The sequence below is a fragment of the Prionailurus bengalensis genome, chromosome B1 (genome assembly GCF_016509475.1).
Source record: "Prionailurus bengalensis isolate Pbe53 chromosome B1, Fcat_Pben_1.1_paternal_pri, whole genome shotgun sequence".
Taxonomy (NCBI): Eukaryota; Metazoa; Chordata; class Mammalia; order Carnivora; family Felidae; genus Prionailurus; species Prionailurus bengalensis.
In genome coordinates this window covers 114,796,791-114,819,465 of record NC_057344.1, presented here as the reverse complement: position 1 = coordinate 114,819,465, position 22,675 = coordinate 114,796,791, and the positions used below count along the sequence as shown (strand labels likewise).

Genomic DNA, 22,675 nt, shown 5'->3' with positions numbered 1-22,675 from the left:
AATCATCTGGGTGGCAGCAGTATATTGTTGGATCAGATTTAGACAGATGAAAGAAAGGGAAGAAGAATGGGATGAACCAGGCAAAAGAGGGCGATTTTTGTGGGTATGATAAATATGGCCACTCTCGGGAAATCTGTTTTGTGGAGAAATAGGAAATTCTCTATTATAGGTAGAATTATAGAGCTTTGAAAGTCAAATGAAGTTTGGGCTTGATAGAGTAGGTTTCTGAGCAGATCAGAGCCTTCAAAATAATAATAGTTTAGGAAAATTAGCTTAGAGTGATATGCAGGATGGGTTAGAAAGGACAGGGAGGCACTAGGACCAGAAGAATGGTGAAGGGGCTGTTGCAGTGTTAGCCCTGAAACAAATAGGATGTGGACCGAGTTCAGAATGGAGAGAATAAGGCAACCTCAGGAGACACTTTGAAAAAGGAAATAACAGCATCTGTTTAGATGTAATGGACGAAGGACTATGAATAGTTTAAAATGATTCTAAAGATTCTATCTCAAGAAAGTTAAACAATTATAGTATCACTAACAGCAATTGATTAGTTAAAAAAGGGAATCATTTGATGGAAGGGAAAAGTCATCAGTATAATTGTATGTGTTGGTGGGAGATGATAAAGCAATGGTGCATCCCTGGTGGAAATATTCTTAGACACCTGGAGGTACATGCAAATCAGACCTGGAGGGTGAAAGATTGGGAAGACACAACACAGAAGAACACAGAGCAAGTGAATGAACCAAGAAAAGATCAGAGACTTGAGGATACCAAAAATTAGGGTATAACAGAGAAACTGGAAATACTAAGAGGAAACCTGGAAGAAATTAGAGTAGAGGATTCGAAAAACCAGAAAGAAAATTTCAAAAGGAAGGCAGTTTAGTATAAATGTCACAGAAAATCAAGGGTGATGAGTACAGTGAGATTGACCTAGAGGTCATTGTTGGCCTTTTTAAGAGAAGTTTCAACAGAATGTTGATATAGGCTAGAATGCAGGAGTCTAAGCATGAAAAGGATGAACAGGAAGCAAAGGTAATGGGGATAAGCCATATAGTCTATGGCTTCTTACTCTATAGGTACTTCTCTATGGTAATAACACATTATATTATGAATGGTAGCAGCAATAAGAGATACCTATGGAAGTTTTACTATGTGCCAGGCACTTCCAAGTGTATAATATGTATTTAGCCATTTACTTCTCATAACAACCCTTGAGGGAGGTATTACTACTATCCTTTTTTTTTTTATAGACAAGGAAACTTAAGCACAGAGAAGTGAAATAACTTGTCCAAGGTCATGAACTTAGTAAGCAAGAGATTTTCAGCCAGGTAGTTCTGACTCCAGGGCCACATGACTCTTAATTGCTTTGCTATACTTGCTTTCCAAGCAAGGGAGACAAAGATTGGCAAAATGAACAGAAGGTTTAAACCAGGTAACACTAAAGCATATCTGAAGGCAGAAGGGAAAGAAAAGGAAAGATAAAAAAAGTGCTGAGAAATAAAGAGGATACACTGGGACAGGGAGAAGGAGATGGGCTCAGGAGATCAGGAAAAAGGTGTACTTTGAGCAGTGGAGCCCTCTGGGATGCCAGGGTGGGGGTGGAAGCTGATATTACACACATTACATGGGTGATCATCAGTGTTACTGTGCCAGGGCAGGAAGCAATCACTTGCCTGCAAGGCTTCGTGGAGGTTGCCATTGTAGTCTATGATCTCAGTGGCTCCTTGATCTCCCTTTTGACCAGGTGGACCCTATGAAGAAAACCAACCAAGGGAAAATCAAGGAAGTTAGGCTAGGCTGTACAAAGGACTGTGGCAAAAACATAAATAGCAACATAGAGCCCTCTCTGACCATCAATTCCTCTGTATGGCCCAATTGCACTTCAGAAAAATCATGTTCAAATTTTGTCTTTATTTCAAAGGAGGCAAATGTTTTTAACTTCCTATAGATGGTAGATTAAAGATATGAAATCTGATTTTAAAAGAAGAGATAGGATTCAATCTCTAAAGCTGTCTTCTGAAAATTATAAAATGTAGGCTAATCTAATTCAATTTGCAACATTTTGATGGCTTTAACACAGTATTTATTAAAGCAGTCCCTAATCTCTTTCTACTCATCTACATCTCATAGATTGTTTCCTTATTCTTTAAGAAGATAGAACACTGTTCTGTAGGAAAGGCTTGTCTTTCTCAATAGGAATACAATTCCATTAAAATTTAACCAAATAGGGAACAAATATAAGGCATCTACCCTACTCATCAACTCTGCCCTGAATTTCTATTAGTCATGTCCTAATTCCCTGCCTGTCTTTAAAAAAGACTTTGAAAATATGGGGTATTGCTTTTATTTATAAATGAAATATGGATAATTCTATTAAATGGATGGTTATGGGCTTGGTCTTGCTCTCTTAGCAGAGAGAAAGTGGAAAGAGTTTTTTAGATCTTCTTGTGGAGCTTATTTTATGTGTTAGAATCTGCACACTCATTGGTCTGGTGAGTACAGTAAAAAATAAGAAAAAAAGGGGAAGCAGCAGAAATAATTCGAGTCCACCTCCAGTGCTATTATTGGATATTATTAGTCTAGGTGCTATGTGAAAGGCACATGGACACATGAGTCAAATCTAGGCTTGTAGGGGGCCAAAAGGTTAGATGAGAGATGTACTCACCCTTGGTCCCAGGGCTCCAGAGTCCCCTTTCTCTCCACGATCACCCTTTCCACAGAAAAGACCAAAAAAAGCTGAATTACTAGTGGGGCCAACAGCCAGAAATACCTCAAATCTAAGGATGTATTTAATACCATGCAGCAGCACCTTTGATATGAACTTCTGAAGTGGAAATAATAATTAGAAGAACAATTACCACTGACACAGCAAATGCTTCTTTAAGATGCACCTTAAGTGAGTTAAAATTCTCCTTTCAGATGACAGAGTATCTTGGAACAAAAATATATACAGCAACTCTCTTACTAGGGATCTTCAAAAGCAAAGCAAATGGTTTCTGTGATACTCAAAGAAGCTTTTACCTCTCAGATTGAGCCATATTCTTTTTTTTTTATAAGAAGAGATTTGGGGCAAAGGGAAAAAGAGCCAATCAATCGGGCTGTCTGTTTTCTAAGAAAAAAAAAATCTAGATAATCTGGACAGGGAAGGAACAGAAAAATCGTTCTAGAGGGGTTTAGAAGGGAAAGGTCACCAGTGAGGCCTCTCTTTGATGATAATGAAGATCTAAGGAAAAGTTTCTCCAGAGGTATAGGCCTTTTAACACTCAGAAGGTGCTGAAGTGGACAGCAGCTGGCTAGAACAGGTTGGCAGGGCTGAAGGTCACGGGTAGGGCAAAGCCAGCTTTGTTTTTCCAAAGCAATATGAAAAATCACTAAAATCCCATTCATGGTGTTATTACCCAACCTGGAGAGAAACCAGGAACAGTCCAAGCATCAAACCACACATACATCACTCTGAGAGCACTCAAAATTCTTAAAAGTCTAAACAGATTTTGGAGAAGAGATTTGAACTTATGTAGATTTGAAAGTTCTTTAAGACAGCCTTAAATTTATAGAGTCCTTTTCCTAAGTGGAATTCAAAGCATTTTAATGTGTCTTTCTACATATTTCATAAAATGGATAGGGACCAATGAAGATAAGCAGGAAAAGAGATTTTAATTTTTTTTTCCACTCACATTATGCTAATAACATTGACCATAGTAATCAAATTTGCTCTGAATAGAGAATTAATAATTTCTGCTTCCTGTTTTCCTCATTTTTTATCCACTTTTTCATGTTATTAGCTGAAAACATCTTAACATGGTTCTGCTAAGTATGTAGATTATTTCAGATATTATAAAGAGCACAATAAAGGAAAGAATTTCAATTGGTGGTGAAATTTTAATGCCATGGAGGGAGTCAACTAACTTAAAACAAAGTACAATTTGAACGTTTACCACAAAGACAGTCAGGAAATAAAAAATAAGATTATACCCTACATAATGTAAATTAAATAGAGCATTTTTTTTCCCAAAGAAGTTCATCTTGTGTAATAGGAAATACAACTTCTCTTAAAGAATAATCTGAAGCACAAGAACACACAAAAACAAACAAGATGAAACAAACCAATTGTTTTGAGATATTAGGATGGAAATAATGCAATCCCACTGTCAGTTTAAAATGTGAATCTCTGTGGAAGAAGCAAAAGCCACAACTCTTGAAGGCCTCCTGTGATATTAAAATGGTTACTTGGTTACTGACCTTTGACCCCTTTGGGCCTCTAGTTCCTGATTCACCTTGTTTCCCCTATTACAGGAGAATATGAAGATGGAAAAGAGAAATGACAGAGGAGATAAGAACAGAAAGAAGAAATTAGCAGTGACTCAGAATAATGAAGAAAAATGGAAACACTTTATTTTAACTGCCTAAATATATGGTTCTATATAATGTTGACTATTGTAACAACTAAGCATAAGTAGTTAACACCATATCATTAGTTCCTTCCCTGGTCTCTCCACCGCCTTCATTCCATTATAATTCTGAAGACTGCCCACCCACCAGTGGATGGGAAGTGCTCTGTGAATAATCCTCATTAGTCTCAACAGTGTTGGCATCCATTTCTTTTTCATCAAAGAGTGATGTGTCTCTGGGATGGGTTATTAGAATAAAGTGTTGCCATATTAGTTTGTAGGCAGTGTAGAGTGTAAAGACTGAACCGTCAAATAAATCCTTAGCTCTGATATTTTCAGGGTGTTACACACCTTCAAGTTACCACAGAAACTAACACAGCACGTATCAACATTTTTCTCAGTAAGCTTTAATACACGTTGAGTGATAACATGCTAATACAATAGTGCCTCCCCTTTACTTTTGGATGTGTTACTAAATTTGTTCACCGGACAGAACAGAGAAAACTGGAAAAGTTGAATTGTAAAATTCCCTTCGAGAAGAACCAATCAGTGTGCATTTCAATATATTGTGATTTTTGCTGCTTTAGTATCTTTTGAGGAACTGTATTTTAGTTTCATGTTCTAAAGTAAGTAGTGGGGCACCTGGGTGGCTCCATCAGTTGAGTGTCCAACTTGGGATCAGGTCATGATCTCACGGTTTGTGAGTTGGAGCCCCACATTTGGCTCGCTGCTGTCAGCACAGAGCCCCCTTTGGATCCTCTGTCCCTCTCTCTTTCTGCCCCTCCCCGACTTTTCTCTCTATCTCAAAATTAAATAAAACATTAAAAAAAAATAAAGTAAGTAGGACACATTTCCAAACCAAAGAAAGCTATGTTCCAACACAAGAATAACTGACCTTTGGTCCAGGGGCTCCAGGCTCCCCTCGCTCACCTCTTCCAGGAGGCCCTGCCTCCCCACGTTCACCCTATCACAAAATACAAAACAAGTAAATGGCAATCTCCCTCACACTCAGGCTTGCCCTTGTAGATTAATAAATGAATTGAATTAAATCAAGGAAAGCACAGAGGTACCATTTATTTAGTATGTGTCCTGCAATGTATTAATCTCAACATAGATTATCTCATTTAATAATCAAAACAATTATTCAGTGTTTGTATTATCATTTCTATTTTATAGACAAGGAAATGGTTTGGTAATGCCTGTCTGATACCTACGTTGGTAAACAGAAGACCTTTAAAGGGAATTGATAAGGGCCATCACCGAATCTCAACACAGACATGGACACAGTTTTCATTCTGTAGCCACTTTTTAAGATCTGCCAGGAAGAAGCACGGCAAAGTGGTTGAGTGCCAGGTATTATAATCAGACATCCTGGGTCTTAATCCTGGTTTTGTTATCTACCAGTTCCGTGTTTTGGGACAAATTAGTTAAGTTCCAAAAGCCTCAGTTTTCTCTGAAATATGAAGACAATTTGTTGTCCTGATCTTACAACTTACAAATGCAAAGTGCTAGGAATTAAATACTTAAAAATTAAAGAGTGATATAAGGCTATATATGAGGGAAGAGGAAATCCCATAGGGTTTTGAATGGTCCAGACTGGATCCCTGGAGGTGAGACTTCAGTCGTGTCCTAAGGATGGGTAGGGTGTATTTTATAATTGTTGTTTATGATGTGCTGTTGTTGATGAATGCAGCAACTGCATAAAACAGTTCACATGCATTATCTTATTTAATCCCTGGGACAAATGAGAAAGGTATTAGTTCCCATAATTTACAGATGAGGAAGCTGAAGCTCAGAGAGGTTAAGGAACTTGGCTAAAGTCACAAAGCTTTTAAAGTGGGAGACCTAAGATTTAAAACCGATTGTATTTCAGCAGCAATCCTTAGTTAGCTGGAAGGGAGGTGGGTTGGGGGATGGGCTAAATGGGGGATGGGCATTGAGAAGAGCACTTGTTGGGATGAGCACTGGGTGTTATATGTAAGTTTCAGGGTTCTACTCTTAAAACCAATACTACATGGTATGTTAACTAACTTGAATTTAAATAAATACATCTTAAAAAATAAATAAAACTGTATTCAGTCTTCAGTTTTTACATAAATGTTTGTGTATGTAAATCTTTTGCACATATCTGGTCACTTTCTTAGGTTAAATTCTTAGTTGGGGAATTGCTGGGTCAAAAAGTATGAACATTTGAAAAGCTTGCCAAATCGTTCTCCAGGAAGACCCTGATATTTTACATTCCTGAACAGAGTAGAGAGTGTCGGCTTCCTGTATGATGGGTAGAATTTCAATAATCAAACAGGTTTGGAATTCAGGACTGGTGATGGCATGTTTATGGGTGGAAAGGCACCCTCCTCATTGAAGGAACTGGTTCATCTTAGAAAGGAGAACTGAATAGCATTGGATTGATCATGGGTAATGTTGGGCTCTAAATTTCAAGATCTTTGTCCGTATCATACCAACTCTGGGAAGTCTTTGGGGTTTTGCAGGAGAGGCGGGATAGATTAGGACAAGGATTAAAGAAGGTTCTTCAGCATGAACTGAGAAGAGTGTGAACATGGAGAGGCTGGGAGGAAGGCAAGGGACTCGTCTGGATGGAAGAGATGTTCCAGAAGGGATTTTCCAGGGACTAGAGACGGAAGGGCCTCTGTTGGTATATGAAATTTTAATTTTTAAATAATGTACCCTATTTGGTCTTTCTTTTAATATTTCATAGAAGAATTCCAAAATAGTAACTATAAGCCTATTTTAGAGAAAAGCCTGAGAAAATAAATTTACATATAGTATACTACAGGAATAGAACCTATATATCTTTACCTAGAATCACATTTTGTCACAATGCCCTTAATCAGCTGCTTATCACTCTATGGAATTATACTATTCATGTGTTTATTTCTTTCGTTCTTTCCACCCATCTCACACATACTGGAATGTAAGTGTTAGGAGTGTAGAAACTGGTTTTGTTGTATTTACTCTTCACTCTCAAATATTAGAAAAATATCTGGCAAAAAAAATGTGTTGAATTAATGACTAAACATTTTATTCAAAGTATGCTGAATTATTCGTAATAAAACCTCATTTCTTTAGACTGATATAGGTCTCTCCCAGACACTGATATAGCAGTACATAAAGCAGATTTTTAGATGCCATCATACATCCTCCTTCCTTACGATCTCTCTTCACTGTGTTAGGGGTAAAATACGCAAGGGTTTATTTTTTAAATCTGAAGTTAGTGGTACAAATCCAGACTTGTTTACACAACTGGAAAAAAGGCCAATGTTCAGCTGAAAGAGATCTGTAAATAAACGTGATTTTTCCATTATGATACCAAATTCATGATAGACAAGCAATTCAACTAAAAATTGATAATATTGTTAATATAACTGTTAAAATATTATTAACAAAACAAATTTCCTATCCACATTCCTTCATGTGGAAATACAAAACAAATATAGTGCATTCTTTAATTCTATTGCAAGTTCAGAGTAGTATCTATTATAAAAGTATCTGGTCTATAAAATCAGACTGGGTATTTCATGAACAGTAATTAATGTTGATTTTGTGGGTTTACATCAGGAGTTTTTTTTCCTTTTCTTTTTAATTTTAAGCTACAGAGTAGTTTAAAGATTTTATTTTTAAGTAATCTCTATACCCAACATGGGGCTCGAACTTACAACCCTGAGATCAAGAGTCTCATGCTCTACTGAGTAAGCCAGCCAAGTGTGCCCCAAAATTGCAAAGTAGTTTTAAATCAGTGAACTGAAGAAAAGATATTTACGGATGAAATCCACTCCCTACTACCTGTTTCTTCTAATCCCCCCCCCTTTTTTTAAGCAAACAAAATGCCACAAATATTTAAAGATCTACTTCATGCCTGGTTCTCTCATGCAGTGACCAAGTTTTCTATTTCTCTGTGCTGATCTATGAGGCTGCCTTCTTTCTTTACCTGGCTCTGAGGCTGCAAGCCTGAATAAATACAACAATTCTCATATGAATACTGAATCCTCATTATTCTCTTGCTTTCTGTCTCTTTATTCCAGAAAGTGCATTTCTTGTGTGAATCTGTTCAGGCTAAAACAGGCATTCTTCATATTTTGTTAATAAGCCTGACAGCTCATTATGTGAAAAAGAAATTGCTTGAGAAAACAGTAATTTTGCATAAAATCTACTGAGCTTCAGTCCCCCTTAGGCCACACATAGTTTCCATTTACTAGGATTAGAGTTATTTTCTCTTGATCAGCAGAAATGAAGACCCCTCTGTCAAAACAGACCACGAACATATTTCTCTAGCTCTTAGAAATCATCCTGGCTTATTTCTGGTGAATGCAATACACATTGAGGCAAAGATTTCTATAGTTTAAAAATAAAAGAGTGTAGTTTGATCTAATTTTGCCCCTTTGATTCATGAGTCTGTCATGAGTAAAGTTCCATCCTCAGAGCTGTACCTTTTTATGTCTTACTGGGTAGATAAAAAGAGAACTATGGGTCTGACTATATCCACAGCAACATAATTTTTTATATGGTGGCATATAGATTTTGCTTTTAGGGCCCTCTTTAGGGTTGCCAAGTGGAAGATCATGAAATGGTTTTCATTACAGAATCTTTCTAGACATTATTCAGGAGAGATCCTTTTGAGATGAGGCACTTAGGAATCTATATGACATCAGCACTTGTCTTTGAAATCTAGGGAGTGAGCGGAGAATAGTAATAATGCTTGATTTACAAGTATGTCCTAAAATTGGCAATAAGGAGCAGAAGCTAATGAGTTCTATCTCTCTGCCCCAGAATTCTCCCACTTTTTCACATGGTCAGGAGGCAAATTGCATCATATCAATTTAGGAACCATTGGGGGAAAACTGGAGCAACTAATATATTTCACTCTCATGCTGTTTTACCTGAGACTTTCTGGAATGAACTTCCTATTACTCTATTTAATATGGCATTCCCATTAAAAGTGTTAGTAATAAATGATAGGTTGTTTTAGTTCTCTCTTAGGAAAAAAATATCTGGTCACCTAGACAATAAAGTCACCTCAAACTTCTTTCAACATAATGGACTAAAAATATATGACATAATATTTCAGAAATAAAAGAAGGAAAAAACTCCACTTACCTTTGTTCCTGGTAACCCTGGTAAACCTGGTTCTCCTTGAGGACCAATGAAACCTGGTTCTCCCTTTAAAAAAGATAGGCACATGAAATTGTTATTCATTTGGCAGTGAATAGGTAAAGTTAAACTGATTTACTTTTACCGGGATTTTACTCCTTTGATTGTACACGGCTTTCCTGCTGAGATCCAGCTATTTACTATAAAATTAATCAGAACTGGTTTTGATCAGTGGAAATACTCTGAGCAAAGCTCTGGGGAAACTTCAGAAAGTAAAAGTGACAAAGAAACCAGAAAGATGTCTTTAAAACTTTCTTTCTCATCTGTTTGGCATTTCTTATCATTTACCATATTAAGATCCACTATGTTAGGGTGGATGTGGTAGGTGGCCTCTAAGATAAGCCTCAATGATACCTCCTACGTATTCATGCCCTTGTGTAATCCTCTGCTTTACTGACTCATATCTAATGAATAGGATGTATTGGCAGAAGTAATGGGATATCACTTCTGAGACTAAATTATAAAAAGACCACGGCTTCCGTCTTGGGGGCCCTTTCTTATTCTCTCTCACTTGGATCACTTGCTTTGGGGAAATCAAGCTGTCATGCTGTGAGCAGCCTTATGGAGAGGTCCACATGGTGAGGGCCAACTTCTGCCAACAACCACATGTGTGAGCTTGGGAGCAGATGTTCCACCCCAGTAGAGTCTTCAGATGGAGCCACAGCCCTGGATTACAGCTTGACTGCAACCTCATGGGAGACACTGAACCAGAGACATCCATCTGAGTTGTGCTCAAATTCCTATTCTTCCAAAACTGTGAGGTAATTGTTTGTTTTCAGTTTTGAAGGTAAAATGGTAGGCAGCAATAGATGACTGATACAGTAGTTGTGGCTAGGAAAGAGATTCCGGCATGTTCAGCATGAAAGGAAAATATCTCTCCTTGCTATACCTCCATAACGTCTTCCCCACTACCTGGAGGAAACCAGTTGTGATACAATAAAAAACGTATTTGGTCTTGTTCCTGGTTCCTTGCACAGAACTCCTAAGACCCTTGGAATTTCCTGAGTGATAAAGCATAATAGGAGTATCTTTTGTTATTCATAACAAACCCCTTTCAAACATACCTGAGTTTATGCTAATGAGGTGACTTGTGGGTTCCTAGATAACTTCAGGGGGGCTGATGGGGGCTATGATAAGGTTGGACCTTTCAGTTCTTCTCCTCCTCTCACTATATCCAGAGATGGCAGAGGGACTGGAGATTGAATTTAATCACCAATTGCCAATGATTTAATCAATCGTGTCCATGTAATGGAAACTCTATAAAAATCTTTAAACAGCGGGGATTGAGGAGCCTCCAAGTTGGTGAACACATCAGTGTGCTGGCAGGATGGTACATCTCGACTCCACGGGGACAGAGGCTCCTGTGCTTGAGGCTCTTCTGACTTCACCCTATGTATCTCGTTTTAATCTTTTATAATAGACTGTAATAGTTAGGCATTTTTCTGAGTTCTGTGAGTTGTGGTGGCAAACTATTAAACTTGAGTGGGGATAAAAGTGGGTTGGTTGTTAAATCCTCGAATTTGTAGCCAAGTCAGAAGGGTAGGTAACCAGGGGACCTCGTATTTGTGATTGGGGTTTCAAGTGATGGCAGCCTTGTGGGAGCCTTGAGGGACTAAGCCCTTAAAACCTGTGGAGTCTTTAGGGCACCTGGGTGGCTCAGTCAGTTGAGCGGCCGCCTTTGGCTCAGGTCACGATCTTGCAGTCCGTGAGTTCGAGCCCCGTGTCGGGCTCTGTGCTGACAGCTCAGAGCCTGGAGCCTGTTTCGGATTCTGTGTCTCCCTCCCTCTCTCTGACCCTCCCCCATTCATACTCTGTCTCTCTCTGTCTCAAAAATAAATAAACGTTAAAAAAAATAAAAAAAAAAAACCTGTGGAGTCTGATGCTAACCCTAAGTAGTTGGTGTCACAATAGGATGGAATTGTAGGACCCCTGGTTGGTGTCAGACGATCAGAGAGTTGGAGAACTGGTGTTGGAAAAGACACCACATGTTTGGTGTCAGAAAACACTTGAGACCAGTGTTCACATTTTCTTCAATATCCATAAAGTTTTATTTTCTTTTTAACAATGTGAGCTCAAATGTAAGAGTGTAACTTCCTGAAATCTATAAAGAAGTTTTAAAGCAAAAAATGTAATGGCTCTGTTCCATACTTACTGTTTTTCCCCCCATTATTTCTGGAGCAGTTGCTAATGCTATTTAATATATTTGATTTTTTCTAATGTAGCAATATTTCAACATTTGTTTTTTGATACTTAGAGTTGAGCAGGAAGATACAGACAGGATATTTTATAAGAAATGGTAAAACGTCATCAAATATTTTTGAAACAAGTGAGTTTTAAAAGTATGCTATATAAAACCTTGGGTACCAGGTGGGGAACAAAAGGATATCACTACCATAAAATGTATCACATTGATACATAACTCAAATATATTTATCTCTAGCTCTGATGCTCATGGTACTGGTTTAAGAAAAAAAAAGGTGGAGGGGAAGTAATGCTTTAAGTTTATTTGTAAATTTTCTGCAACTCTGTTCTACCTATTCCCATACTCTTACACATAATGGAAAGGAGAATCTAAACAAATAATTTTGGATATCTCTTAATGGTCTAAAATGAAAACCCACTATATTCAGAGAAACCAACAATGACCATTCTATTTCTTTAAAAAGAGTTTAACTTGTTATTTTAAATGAAAAAAATCACATGGAATACATTTATTTACAAGTAACATATTTCTCCCAATAAAATTTTATAGACAAATACAGAAATATTCTCTCTCCACCCTCAGGAAAAAAGTTGTGATAAAGTCAATGTGTATCATTAGTAATGACTTACTGTCATGAAAATATAATGCAAGTTAATAGGTTGAAAATTCATAGGTAGAAAAGACTCTTACATATCTTCAAGCAGAAATAAACTGATCTCACTATTTAGCAAAGAAAATACAAGCACCAAGAAAGCATACTAATAGACGAAAAAAAGAGTAAATGTTGAAAACACTTATTTCTGATTCAGGTTAGTGTTTAGTTTATAAAAAGATGAAGCATGCAGTTTCAAAATTCACAAATAAATAAATAAGGCTTTGTGATCTCAGTGGTCAAAGTGATTTTTCTTCCTTAAAAACAAACAAACAAACAAACAAACAAACAAACAAACAAACATATGTTAAGTTCTCCTGAGGAAAGTATAGAAAGTTCCTTTAAATAGAATGTTCAGGGGGAAATTTTTTATTTCAAGATACAAAATTAGCAATGCATTTGACAGTTCAAAACTTTAAAATCACAATTTTATATTTATTTAATTCCAGAGCTCCCAGCCACTTTGGAGACATTATTTCCATTCTCTCTATATCTTGGCAGTATGAGGAGGAAATACTCATTGACTGGTCTCTTTTCTGTCTCAGGCTTGAAGGACAATTTTTGAAGTAAATGATGCATAAATATGTCTACTCATGGTCTTGAGCTGCTTGGGTTGTTTCTTAACTTCCTAAGCTTATATCAGAGGTTCTCAAAGTGCCTTTTCACTTAACTTTTATTAGTGTACAGAGTAGGAAAATTTCACTGATACAGTTGGGTAGTATCAAAGAAGAATATCCACAATTTTATGAAAAGGCTATTACAAGTAATCTTTCCTTGTCCAATTAGTGAGGCTGTTTTTCTTCATATACTTCAACTAAAACAAACTGCAACAGATTGAATGCGTAAGCAGATATGACAATCCAGCTACCTTCTGTTAAGCCAGACATTAAAGAGATCTGCCAAAAAATAAAAATAAAAAAAGTATAACAATGCACTCTTCTTGCTAATTTTTTGTTTTGTTTTGGAAAATTCAGTTATATTTCATTTAAAATGTTATTTGATTAACACATAATGGGTTTTTCAAATTTCTCAGTTTTGATTTCTAACACATGTAACCTACATAGATGAAAATTCTTTCAATCCTAGTTTTTAAGTGTATAAAGGAGTTTTGAGACCAAAATTTTTGAGAACTGTTGGTACACAGGTACAGAATTGAGTTAAATGCTGGCTTTTCATATTGGAATCCTGAGGTGCCCAATGATGGAAGACTCCGGTGTTGTTAAGGGGTGACTTAATCAAGATTTAATAGATAATGCAAGCAAGCATTTAGTACTGTCTCTAGAATAAAGTAAGTGAACAGTAAATGTTAGTTATTATTGTTGCCCTTATCTTACAGTCTCAAAAATGCTAGTTATCATCATTATTATTACTGTTAGTAGTAGTATTACAACATCTGTAACTTATTGGTGATATACAAGGTGATTTCTTGTTTCTTTATAACCTGTATGGGGCTATACTCAATACCTCTTCAACTTCTTTCAATAAGTAACCCTAAATTTTCATGTGAATATATCATTTCATGAGACAATATCCATCTGCCAGAGGCTTCAGGACTGCAAAAGCAAACGTGTATACGGTAGAGAAGTGACAGGTTTACTAAGAATGAGTTTTCTTCTTGTAAGGAAGGAAAAGGAGAAAATGGCCATAACTACTGAATTTCTCTAAGTAAATGTAATCCTTTAAAAAAAATCTTGCCTCTTTGACAAGGACTGATTAAAGGTTATAATCTCCTAAAATATCTAGGAGAAAGGCCATGACAACCTATGGTTCTGTGACAAAAAAAAAAAAAAAAAAAAAAAAAAAAGGCAATTGGTTATTCTAATACTCACAATTGTAGTTAACCAGGATAGAGGAAGGACACTGGGTTAGGGGAAGGTAAGGAAAAGCAGCTGAAATATCCAAACACAGAACATTTCTGGGAAAAAATCTTTGGAGAAAATCAAACTATACAGAAATGAAGCTATGTAAGTTTTCAGGGCACTAAACAGGAGAAATAACTCTTTTTATTGGACCATATAATAGTTCTCAGAGCTGTTTTTTTTTTTTTTACACCTCTGATCTTATTTAATCACTGGGAAATAAGACTGCTAAATTGGAAATTATTCACACATATTTGTCTGAGTACACAAGGTGGAGGAGAGACACAATAGAGGAAATTAGAATTATAGTTCAATTACGTTCGTACATTACTTTTAATGAAGAGGCAATTAAATTTAGATTTAAAAAAATTTTTATTGGGCAATTACTTGAATTAGAAAATCCAAATTATAATTCCTATGAGGCATTTTAGGAATAACATGAAAACATAAGGTGGAGGATCTTTTGAAAAGAGCAGATGCTGGCCATCATAATCAAGGAACCATATTTGCACAGGTATGCAGCAAGTAAAAAAGCTCCTCCATTGAAGTGAAAACAATACAATATGATAATTTGTAAAAAAAAATGCTAATCTTTTCAGTTTATGATGTATTACTGCAAAATGTCTAAGAAAAATGGGGGAAAGGCAGAGCTTTAAACATTGGTTTGGGGGCATCTGGGTGGCTCAGTCCATTGAGCGACCAACTCTTTGATTTCAGATCAGGTCATGATCTCAGGGTCCCGGGATTGAGCCCTGCATTGTGCTCTACACTGACAGGATGGAGCCTGCTTAGGATTCTCTCTCTCTCCTTCTCTCTGGAACCCCTTCCCCTCCACTCAACACTCTCTCTCACTCTCTAAATAAATAAATAAATAAATAAATACTAAAAAAATAAACATTGGTTTGTCATGAACACCAATGAATAGCACCAATGAATAGCATAAATATGAGTTAAGAAGATTACTTCAGAGCCTCTTTAATCTGTTCTTTTGTCAAGTTTCATATATATATTTAAATTCTCCTCCACCTCTCTACCTATTCACTCACCATCTCAAGTGAGATAACATTTTAGGTTTTTGTTTTTGTTCCTGTTGAGAACAAGATTACAAAGTCAATTGGGCTTCCACTCCTTCTGGCGTTGCTGATCCTGTGTGGAAGGGAATCAAAAGAATGAAGGCAACCAACTGGCAGATCTTAAAATGTCATTGCTTGTAAAGTTAGCGCCCAAATATAGGAAAGAGACAAGTAAAAAGAAGAAAGAGAAGGAGGAAAAGGAATCATGGAAGAAAGTAGGGAGAGAACAGGGGAAAAGATGGAAGAAGACAAGAGAGGAGAAGGATGGGGAACAACAAGCATCCTAAAATTTTCTGTTCCTCTACTATGACTGTAACTGTTAAATCCAGGTTTCATCTGTTATTTTTCAGGTTGCATTTTCACTGGTCCTGGAAACATCCAACTAGATCTATGCCTCAGACAGACACAGGAAACTAAAACACTTAAAATAAATAACAGAGCTCTGATTTAACCAAAGCCTGGAGATAAAAAAAAAAAATAGAGCACTACTTATCAGAACCCTAACACAATCCAACATTTTAACTGCTGAAACACAATTAATAGCTGGCACCATATTCTGCTACCCAAGCCACATGCTAGCTGGTGATTAAATGGTTGTCACAGAAACAGAAATCTCAGCTTCGTTAGTGCTACTGTAATGTGGCACTAATGTAGCATCAAATTCCACAATGAAGAAAAATTTGTTAATCTTCTGGTCTTGTCTTAGATGTTGCATATGATCTCCTCCTGAGTTGTTTCATGAATTTTGTCCTTTGTTTATTCTTAAATTAATTAGCTCACAACCAATGAGCTTAAAAATCAAGTCTCAATACGACTGTAATGCATTTCCCTGTGTTAAGCTGGTAGAAAAAAACTGAATAGAGTAGCTGTGGTTTTGGCAACTACGCGGGGATTTGGGTTGGGCAGAAGAAATGCCATTCATTCAGGGTAAAGCACAGGGTAGGTCTAGCAGTAAGAAGACCCATCTGAAAATCTGACACAAGATGCTGATTTGAATGAAAGTTTTAAGCGGCCAGGGCACATAAAGATGCAGAACCAAGTCTATAGAGAATAGCTGTTGCTGAGATCAAAGGTGTATCTTCACATGACCAATTTCAGAGGGCCTAACGGTTTCACATTGATCTTTCCAACTGTAGCTAACCATTTCAGCAGCCACAACTTTGATCCTGTAGTACTAACGTCAATGAAAATAAGTCACAGTAGCTAATAAGTACTATATTTGAAAAATTACCCTGTTTTTGCACCAGACAAAAAGTTCCCTTGCTGATGAGGTCAGCATTAGAGCTCTCTTTCTTCTTCTCCACCCAGCTTTCTTTCATAAATTGGCAGTATGTACACAAGCAAGAAGATTTAGCTATAGGTAGGTGGGATCTATTCACTCTATAAGATTAAAAAAAATACAACAAAGATAAGATTTTTGACTGAAGCCACTTTTGCTCAACTCATTTGCTGTTACTTTTAAAAAATTTAGTCGACTAAGATAGCTTAGATTCTGTGTATTCTGGCAAAAAAAAAAGCCACAAAAAACAAAACACCCTAAAATAAAACAAAATACTCTAAAACAATGCAAACAATTACTGTATTCACCAACAAAGAGGACAACAAAAACTGGCCTTCTATATTACAAAAAGGCAAAGGAAAGCTAGAAAATTCCCTAAGAAGATGACCTTTCTGAAATCTTACAATAACCATCAAAAGTCTCATTAGGTTTTAGAATTCCATCACAAAATCTGGATTGATTTGATTTTTCTTCAAGCCCACACTTAATACAGAGCAAGTAAGTATTTGAGATGACCTTCCTTTATCTTCTAAATGGCTATTGGGACAGTTCACTTAACAATCTTCTGTCAAAGTTACATAAAAGCTGTCCTTCATATGGGTGACAAGAGTCAACAAATACATAGATGGGATTATTGGTCAAGGTAAGAAAGGAAGAGACAGCTTCATTCACACTGAAATAGCTCCCCAGGTGTTTCCCTATAAACTTCCAGAATTTACCATCTGTTAAATGGAATGGTGGCCAGAAAGTCCAAACTGATTAGCTTTTACTCACAGAAAAGTCTCTGGTTTTCCATTTATTACCATTTGTTTTATTTTTATAAGTCATTATCAATTAAAGCAGTAAAAGATATTATTTTTTTAACCTGTCTCAAAATCCTCTAACATACCAGCTTAAACCAAGTCATGTTTTCCATGATATTTATTACCCCCAAGCAGATACAATTTTCATTGCCCAAAAAATGGTACAACAGGGCTTGGAAAATATGTGCTGATTTGCCTGGGTGCTAAAGCATCACCAATAATTTTGATTAATGTGTCTTGACACTGAATGCATTAGCCATACAAGATTTGTCTTGCTTAAAGGCTAATTAGAATTCAAGTCAGCATGATACCTGCTTCTGAGGATTATAGCAAGAACATTTGTTGTAATAAGAACCTCTAGGCAGCTAGTTTTTGTAATGATTGATTTGTAAAATTATTGAGGGGAAAAAAAAGAATGAGAAAGTAGAGTCTGTCTCAAAAACACTATTTCCCTTAAGGATAAAATTTGAGTATAAATTAAAACATCTTGGTGATATGATGAAAATGAACTACAATAGCAGGTTTATTTAAAACTCAGAAAACGTAACTTTCAGCTTTTTTTTGTTGTTGTTAACAGGATTACATCATGAAAGCACATTCAGTATGTTTATTGGAGATTTCGTTATGGCTGCTAAAAATCTCTGATTTCTGGTTGTATGAGTTTCCTAATTGGATTCTAAAATTACTCAACTGCTCAGACACACTTTGTACAAGCAGGAAATAATTACAAGTAACAATAATAGAATCTTATCCTTTTAACCACTATTTCTTCCTTTTCTTTTTTCTTTTAGGAATGCATTTCATATCCTATGTTACTTTCAAACCTTCCTCTGCTATTTTAAAATGTAATTTGATCTTTCTGAGGAAGGAACCTCATCTCTAGTAGACTTAGATGGTAAATTTCTATAGATTATTGAACACTGTAATTAATCCTAAGAATGCCAAAGTAAATGTTCCTGCCACCTGTAATATTTAGTCTTTATATGATTTAGTGTCAAGGATGATTCCATATAACGAGGTATAAAGAATTAGTTACTGTCTCATAACTCTCCCAATCTTCAAATTCTTAATCTGAATGTCAAATCTTTACTAATGTGGAAGCCAGAACAAAAATATCAAGCTTCAGAGAAAATAGTGTAAATTTTTTTTCCATCTAAATGACTTTTTTCATTTGATGTAATTTTAACTGTATTACATTTCCCTACTCTATTAATTTTATTATGTAAAGTTTTCCCAATTTACTTTCTGAATATGATGAGGTAAACCGGTGGTGTCTGTGGAAAGCTGAAAAGCAGACATTGAAAAATCCATATTTGTAAGAAATGTCTTAGTCTGGGCAGCACTATGCCTGGGGCCTAGAGAATTTCCTCCATTACATGTCCAGTTTTTCTTTTGAATAGTGTAGGAAGGAGAATTTTGATAGTACCGTGTCTTATGCCCAGAATGTTGTGTTCCCTCATCCTTTATCCCTGGAATATATTTGAGTTATAGGAAAAGGGAAATAGTGTGATGTTTCAAGAGAAAGTAGGTTGCCTTACTGCTCTTAAAGGTGATATTCATCCGTCACTGCAAAGGAGTTTCCAGAATTTATGTCTATTAACCTATAGAATGTAAATGGCTTTACGTTCTCCAAGTTAAAATCACTCCTGTTAAGAAACGCTATATGGAATAGGTGCCTAACCAATGCTTCCAATATTCTGAGCTCTGAGAGAAAAAAAGAGTAATAGCTAAAATTTATATAAGATTTACTATATGCTTGGCAACACTTTAGAGTTGCACATATATTAACTAATTTAATCTATACAACAACTCTCTGAGGTATGCACAACAATGATTTTATGAGGAAAGCCGAGGACAGGAAGATTATTGTAACTTGCCCAATGTCATGATACAGCTTCATTAACTGGTGGAGGTGGAACCAGGACGCATACACGGGTGGTCTGGTTCTAAAGCCGGGGCTCTTGATCACTGGTCTATACTGCTTCACTACTAGGGCAATACAATCATAAAAGGGGTAAGTAATGTATTTACATTTTTCAAAATAAGTGTGGAGAGAAAAATATTTTAAAAATGGTAACTTTAAATCTTATCCTTTTATGTGGTATCAGAAAAGCTAGTTATAATAAGTTTTACCCATGAAAAACATATTAGAAGCCTTGTTTATAAAAATCATTTTCTGAGCTCAAATCTTATTCCAGAAGATCAATGTCTGCATGGTACATTGTGCATAATTTAATTTTCCCAGTTGAACATCTTGACACTCTATGAACCATGAATGCATGAAATAGGAATTCCAAATGTCTTCCACATGGTGAGACAACTTTCCAATACTTGTGCAGGAAGCCTAAGAGTAGTTTGAAATTAAGATATGCCTGTTCTTGGTGACTTTTATTATGTATGCCCAAGGTATTAGCACTTGTCTCTGAGTGGGACTCTGAAGTGATAGATAGATGAGTCTGCTGTCTGTATTTAGGCACTTTGCTCATTTCCTGAGAGCTGTGTGGAAGGCATTTGGGTGCTCATTAAGTTCCCCACCATTCCCCGAGAGCAACAGGTGGCGAATCAAAGCTTCCCTGGTATTTCATGGCTGGTTTCCTCAATGTCTTGGAAATAACGGATGGCATTTGCATGCTTTCTGTAGTACCAGCAGATAAGAAGGGGATGGATAGCAACAGGAAGAAGTGTTTCCAAAGCATAAACCAACACACAAGTTCTTGCTACCACACATTCTAAATCCATACATGTGGTTTCATCTTTTAAATACTGTTACTCATTCAAACTATGAAATCATAATTAACTATCCTGTGGTTAGCAACCTAGCAGAAGCAAGGTACAGTAAAGGAATAAAGAACATCTCAAGTTAATGAAGCTATATCATAAAGTTATAAATTTGTAACTCTACATTTATAAATATCCAATGACTACTAATGACTATGTGTTCTTAAATTGTCTCCTTCAGAACATGACTTTATTTTTTAATGCTTTATTTATTTTTTGAAGGAGAGAGAGAGAGAGACAGAGCATGAGCAGGGGAGGAGCAGAGAGAGAGGGAAACACAGAATTTGAAGCAGGCTCCAGGCGCTATGCTTTGAGCACAGAGCCCAATGTGGAGCTTGAACCCATGAACCGTGAGATCATGACCTGAGCCGAAGTCGGACGCTCAACCGACTGAGCCACCCAGGCGCCCCAGAACATGACTTCTTTATACTGAGCACCTACCACCTACATTATAAAGAAAGAATACTGCCCACATCCTGAACTAGAGCAAGAAGTCAAAGCTATTAAACCAAAGCCAGAATCTGTGATTTAAATCAAACAGTGGGTAGTTCCCCAGCAGTACTTGATAATTAAAGAGAAAAGTATCTCTAGTGGAGGATAAAAAGATTTTATCAATTGGTAACTAATTAAGGATTTAAAAACAAAGGAAAATATCAGCTATACAATCTCAATGGCATACATCTGGCAATGTCCTAGGACCCTAGGAATAAAAGCATTTACTGGAGGTGGCAAATCACCAACACTCTTCCCAATCTGAAAAAATTCAAAACATCTGGACTAGTTCACATATGACTAGGGAAATGCCATGGGATGTTTTTCATGGTGGAAGACAGAAAATGAGTAAGAGGTAATGATAACAATAGTGGTAACTGAAATAGTTTTCTGATTATTTTAGGGGGTAAAGCCCCAGTACCTTTACCCTTACATACTCTTTTCTCTCTATGACAGTGCCTCATACCCCGGAGAAGGGACAGCTGGATTTTGGTGCAGAGCTGAGGTTCCTGCCACATGAGCTGACATTGACAGTACAGCCCTGCTAACTTAGGAGCCAGTGCTGCAGAAAACCCTGCCCCAGACCTTCCCCAATGCCCCTCCTTTCCAACGCCTTTCCCCTTATTTATAACGCAACCAGGTTCTTTTGAACTAATATTGAGTATAGTTTTCTTAAATTTGTTTAAAAATCTATGACCTTGTGATCATTTGTAAAAAGATTTTTTTTTAATGCACAGGAATTACTAAGTAACTGCCATAAATTAACTCTACAGCAGGAAATCACATATTTAATGAAGTTATTTTGCTAAATACATGCTAATCTGAAAAACACAGTTTTCGAGTCTGTTACTTATACCAAATATACTCATAAAATATATGTGATACCATATGATATCTGGGAACTCAATAATTTAACATGTTTATTCTAAAGCCATATTATCTCATGTACCATACTTCAAACACAACCTTCATCAAACAGTATACATGACCCCCACACTGAAACTAGGATTATTAATTTTAGAATGGTCTAATGCACGCTAAAGATTGATTCAAAATCTATGAAAACAATGTAAGGAAAAATCTTACTTGCATCATGTTACTCTATCAAATGCTTCTAGAATTTAAAAAATACCTAAAACTTTTAATCTTTATTTATGTAATTATGATTATGATTATAATTATGATTATTTTACTTTTAAGCTTTAAAAAGCAGATCTTAAAGGAGTAACTACTGCTAAGGCAGTAGACGTTTAAGCCTTGCCAGTTGCCATGTGAAAAATTTTAAATAATTTAAAAAAATGTATGTTTCTTGACCTTTTTAAGTAGTTTTAAAACATGTAAAACTATGCTTTCAAATTAAGCTTTAAGCAATTATTTCAAAAGATACATACAAAGTTCATGGAAATAGTATATGGGTCAGAATAGTTTAGTAATCGGATTTGTACTTTGCAGTGGGAGTTATTGACAGGAAGTGGAAGCAGAAAACATATTAAAGTGATTATTATAATGAGTGAATTACAAAAACAGCTGCCTCCATGTTCGATTGATGGAGATGTTAAGACTCTGATTCTAGTCAAAATCTGATAGGATGTTAAAAATAAAATTAAAATGTGAAAGTAGACATTCTAGACTTAAAAGAATTCCTATTGGCACTTACATTTTTCTAGGGGCGTAGTAGGTTCAACAGTAGAATATACTGTCCAGACATGTTTGCCATATGTCCAGCAATGGCAAATGTTAGCAATACCTGTGTTTAGTTCTCAATTTAAAAAATTTAAGTGAGATGGCTGGAGAGTGTTTAAAGAGAGGCATTATATTTTTAGTTTTCATTTTTTCCTATTTTCCTTTGATTTTTGTGGCTTTCTTAATTACATTTCTATGAAGCTGAGACTGTCAGTGCAGTATTTACCTTTATCCCCGGAAGTCCAGGAAGCCCAGGAAGCCCTGGTTCACCCTACATAGGAAAATCACATAGCATTATA

At 36.2% G+C, this 22,675-nt stretch overlaps 1 protein-coding gene across 15 annotated transcripts in view; it reads right to left on the bottom strand.

Annotated features, from left to right (window-relative positions):
* The window catches only part of COL25A1 (collagen type XXV alpha 1 chain), a 469,374-nt gene that overhangs the window by 44,911 nt on the left and 401,788 nt on the right, over window positions 1-22,675 (bottom strand). For 11 of the 15 annotated variants that reach the window (XM_043570764.1, XM_043570744.1, XM_043570726.1 and 8 more), the window contains 6 exons: window positions 22,603-22,647; window positions 9,501-9,563; window positions 5,284-5,352; window positions 4,240-4,284; window positions 2,666-2,710; window positions 1,674-1,751 (listed from right to left, as the gene is read on the bottom strand). In XM_043570764.1, coding sequence (XP_043426699.1) covers window positions 1,674-1,751; window positions 2,666-2,710; window positions 4,240-4,284; window positions 5,284-5,352; window positions 9,501-9,563; window positions 22,603-22,647 — 345 coding nt within the window. The remainder of the gene's footprint in view (window positions 1-1,673; window positions 1,752-2,665; window positions 2,711-4,239; window positions 4,285-5,283; window positions 5,353-9,500; window positions 9,564-22,602; window positions 22,648-22,675) is intronic. The other 4 variants (XM_043570811.1, XM_043570802.1, XM_043570848.1 and 1 more) reach the window with 2 other exon arrangements.